At 48.4% G+C, this 4,511-nt stretch overlaps 1 protein-coding gene across 1 annotated transcript in view; it reads right to left on the bottom strand.

Moving 5' to 3' along the window:
- Positions 1-1,098: 1,098 nt before the first annotated feature.
- LOC108801359 (putative adhesion G protein-coupled receptor E4P) overlaps positions 1,099-4,511 on the bottom strand; it is a gene marked incomplete at its 3' end in the record, with an annotated part of 39,052 nt that continues 35,639 nt past the window's right edge. The window contains exon 14 of the mRNA XM_018573286.1: positions 1,099-1,200. Coding sequence (XP_018428788.1) covers positions 1,099-1,200 — 102 coding nt within the window. The remainder of the gene's footprint in view (positions 1,201-4,511) is intronic.

Raw genomic sequence — 4,511 nt, 5'->3', positions numbered from 1 at the left:
GGTCTCTAAGGAGGCTGTGCAGGGTCTCAGGTGGGCTGTGCGGTCTCTAAGGAGGCTGTGCAGGGTCTCAGGTGGGCTGTGCGGTCTCTAAGGAGGCTGTGCAGGGTCTCAGGTGGGCTGTGCGGTCTCTAAGGAGGCTGTGCAGGGTCTCAGGTGGGCTGTGCGGTCTCTAAGGAGGCTGTGCAGGGTCTCAGGTGGGCTGTGCGGGCTTTCACATAGGCTGTATGGGTTCACTCACTAAATGTAGAGAGGGCAACTTACCGCCCGGCGCCCGAAACTTCCCCACAAGGACACCGCTGCCGCCTCCTCTGCGCCCCTCCGCCCTGAGGCCGGGCCTCGGTGGCCTTGTGGGAAATCCAGGCCTGCCTGAGATTGTAAGCTCATTGAGGACAGGGACTGATGTAAATGTGCACTATGTAAAGCGCTGTGTAAAGTTTTGGCACTGTGTAAATACCTCTTATAATAATAACAACATCCACAGTCCTATTTTTCCCTTTACTCCATTTTCTTGCTTCCGATTGGCACAATCATCTCTTCTGGACAGCGGACATTGACTTCTAAATCCACTTCGGGCAGCTACATCCTTTGTTCTTTCATCGGCGGTGAGGAGTTGTCTGTAGTGACTGTGGACCTTTTAAAGTCCATCATACCTGCCTGTAGAAAGTGTAAAGGACAGTCACTAAGGGCAGGTAACTATTGGTTCAATGGGCAGGTTGGATAAAGAAAATCTACACCTGGGTATCTATGGGCAGCACCAGGGCCGGCGCTAGGATTTTTGCCAACTCAGGCGAAGGTGCATTTTGCCGCCCCCCTCTGCCTGGCCCGACATGTAAGTTGAGACTGAGAGACACTGCACAGGTCAGCGCCGCTGCGGCCGGCGGCGACTCGTCCTTCAGATGCCGCCCGCAGCGGCAGCCCAAACTGAGCTCGATTGGACGGCTGGAGCCGGACTTATGCCGGCGCCCGGCGACTGTCAATTTTCCGCCCTGTTCCCTGGCGCCGTAAGGCAAGTGCCCATGTTGCCTTGCGCTAGCGCCGGCCCTGGGCAGCACAGACACATTGTAATCAATGATGACCTCATGTCTTGTTTTTACTTACTTCTCTAGCGGCTTTCTGGAGGCTACCCGCGGTGGATATATCTGGTTTCTGCCTCCTGTGAGGACAAATTCTATAGAACAATCTGCAGTAACCTTCTCTGACCTGAAATACAAGTGAAATGAGATGATAATAAGGAGGAGATCATGAAGACATCTACAAGGCACCAACCAGTGTTATGTTATATATACAGTATATGATTAACAGGCAATATACACTGAGTGGCCAGATTATTATATACACTGAGTGGCCAGATTATTATATACACTGAGTGGCCAGATTATTATATACACTGAGTGGCCGGATTATTATATACACCGAGTGGCCAGATTATTATATACACTGAGTGGGCAGATTATTATGACCACCTGACGTTTGTAGGCAAATTAGCTATAATTTGGCGCTGAAGTTGCTAGAGGGCCAGACCATTATAAATAGGGAAGCGGGTTGGTTACCACGACAGTAGAAGTGATTTGTTTCTGAAGATACGGGGAAACAACGCGATGTAACAGCCTTTGAACGCGTGATGATTGTTGGCGCTCGGAGCCATGGAGCGAGTATCAGCAAAACAGCAGAATTCATTAAATGTTCAAGAGGGGCTCATTGTTAAAGTGTTTAAAGACCGGACTGTCAGCCAAAAATCTGGGTGTGAACGTGCGAATTGTGGCCGTCAGCGACTAGTCAATGTTAGGGCAGAACGGGGGAGGGGCAAGACTGGTACAAGACAACAGAAGGGCAACAGTGCCGTGTCAGATTCCTCGCATCACCTTTCATCATCTCGTGGAGTCACGAGGCGGCCCAACCAAGTACTGAAGGGGTGGTCATAATAATCTGGCCACTCAGTGTATATCACCGAAACCTTCTGTGCCCAAAGCAACTCCCCTCTGTCTCTAGTACACAGAGCAATGTATTTGGTTTTAATGTTCCCAACCTGGTTTTAAATATTGAGATACATGAGATGATTGTGTAATGATGATGGGGAAAAATGTGTGGCTGATAGACTATTGACTATAGAGGAAAAGGTTCTGGTGACTATAGATACGAGGGAGAACCAAACAGTAAAGGCAATTTATAAATACACAGTAACTGGAGGAGGGAGAAGCTTGCGCAATGCAGTATATTTACATAAATGTTGGGTGGTTTGACCATGCGCTGTACAGTGCTCAGACTTGAGTCAAGTGGTAGTCACGGGGACAGACACATGGATGCTCCATTGCAAGATTGCACCATCGAAGAACAATGTGCCGCAGTCTGCTTTCTTTTGGCAGAGGGAGTGAAAGCAGTGGAAATTCACTCAGGTGTTGGCTCAGTATGGTCATAGCACAAGGAAAGGTTTATGAGTGGGTAGAAAGGTTTAATGAAGGAAGAACAGATGTAACCGATGAAGCTGGTCGACCTCATTTTTTGGGTACTTAAACGTTGCTGAATCTAGACCTATTAACCAATAAAAAGTTCTGACCTATGCACTTGTGGTGGTGGTGAGGTGGTGACTTTTTTTTGGACAGGCAGTGTATTTTGAAAGTAAAACCCAGGAATTAAGACTAGGAGGTGATTTATAACTCTTCCACCTAGCATATAGCAGGGCATAGGTTGTTTGCAGAACTACTGCTGCTAGAAGGCTCCGAGGAACATAGGCCTATGCTCCTCAGTGTGTTCTAGCGGCGGCAGTGCACTGCAAATGGCATTCACCCAGCTGTATGCTGGGTGGAAGATTTATATAAATCAGTTCCTTAGTGTTTGCACTGACCACACTCTCATTTCCTTGGTTTGTACTGAGCACAGCGGGGCTTATAACTAGGGTTGCCACCCTGCGCGGCCCAGAAAGCGCTTGTCGTTTGAATGACAACTATCAATAAAATGAATTTGCAGTAACATGGGATCTTGGTGCCGGTGTGCTGGAGACATCTGTATTGTTGTTCTGTTGTGAGCAGCGCCATCCGCAGTCATTACCGGCACCCGTTACTTTTGGTATATCTGGTAAGAAGTGCGGCAAGGTATATGGGCACTGCTTTGTACACTTATCTACAGAATGCATATCTGGGGACCTGCGGCACACTGGCAAGTTTTGATTAACTCCAATGTCATTTATTTACAAAATACATGCATAGTGTATACTTTACAAACAAATTGCCGTGAAACGCTATAGTGTTCGGGTTTGGCCTGAAGAAAAGGTGGCAACCCTAGACACAGCACATACAGGCCCCAAAACCCAGACTGACCACGGTACATTTATTTTGAATGACACACCAACCCACCTTCGCAGCGCAAAACACCCAATAGTTCACAAGCACTGCCTTTAAAAACAATGTCGCAGGTCCATCGACTTGCAATGAGCAGCAGAAATGTCTGAATGGGCCATTTATAAATAAATCAGTCTAACTACAAATAGATTTTGTTGTAACGTTTTCATTGCACTGAATGAGCAAGGTTCCTCAAGAGTCACAACTGATAGTTTCCTACTGATGATGACACCGATAATCCGACTATAAGCCGGCACATCCAAGGTGCAGCACAAAGCAGATATAACCAGGAGGACCGGCCTGCAGATGTTGCTCCATGAGATCATCGCTTTATATTAGCACTATGATCTCACTGACTTTAACAAAAAGCATTGAACGAGCAATCTCGGAAATACACCAGTTTGGCACTGATGGCAAATTGCTATGTCAGTCTGGCTGAAGGCCTGAAGAGGAGAGGTGCTGCAATGATCATCCAGCCAAATGATGCTAATAAAGGCAAATAACATGCCATGGCTTAGATCTTTTATGATTCTACGAGGTCATGCAATAATTGGAACATAAATGTGACTGATGGACATCTCCTGAAAACTTGAAACAAAAAAATCCAAAAGGGCGCAACACTGGGTGGGCTAACTGACCGGGTCGGGAGACCCAGGGGAAATGACAGGAGAATAGTGTAACAATGGGTGCACTGGGCGAAAAACCGGAGGATAGCTGGGGAAAAAGAATAAGCACTTACATTTCGTTTCACGGGACCAGAGGATGGACTGCCTGTGCAAAGGATCGGGTCATCCGTGGTATCTACCTGGAACTGGTGAGCCAGGGGATGTGCATCCACACGGGGAGGGGAGGCTGTGGGCGAGGAGGAAAAGGGGGGGAAAAGAAGGAACAACCACAGGAATGGGGACTCAGTCCGTGATCCGCTGTGTGAGTCCAGGGGCTGAGTGGTGTGGGAAAGAATCAGCGGTGTCAAAAGCAGGCAGAGCTGCTGTGACCGCGGCTGCGGCTCGTGCTGCTCGGTCACTGTCGGCGCAGGCTGGGGTAGTGTACGGGTGCCGTGGGCTGAGAGTTGTCAGTTATCAGTCGGGTCTGTGATAGGAAGAGGGTAGTGGCGGGGTGGAAAGGCAGTGAGCAACGCGTTTCGAGGAATGATACCTCTTTTTCAAGCTCGAGAAG

Source organism: Nanorana parkeri, unplaced genomic scaffold (assembly GCF_000935625.1).
Source record: "Nanorana parkeri isolate BGI_ZX_2015 unplaced genomic scaffold, ASM93562v1 scaffold2316, whole genome shotgun sequence".
NCBI classification, from domain to species: Eukaryota; Metazoa; Chordata; class Amphibia; order Anura; family Dicroglossidae; genus Nanorana; species Nanorana parkeri.
This window is presented reverse-complemented; position numbering and strand designations above follow the sequence as displayed.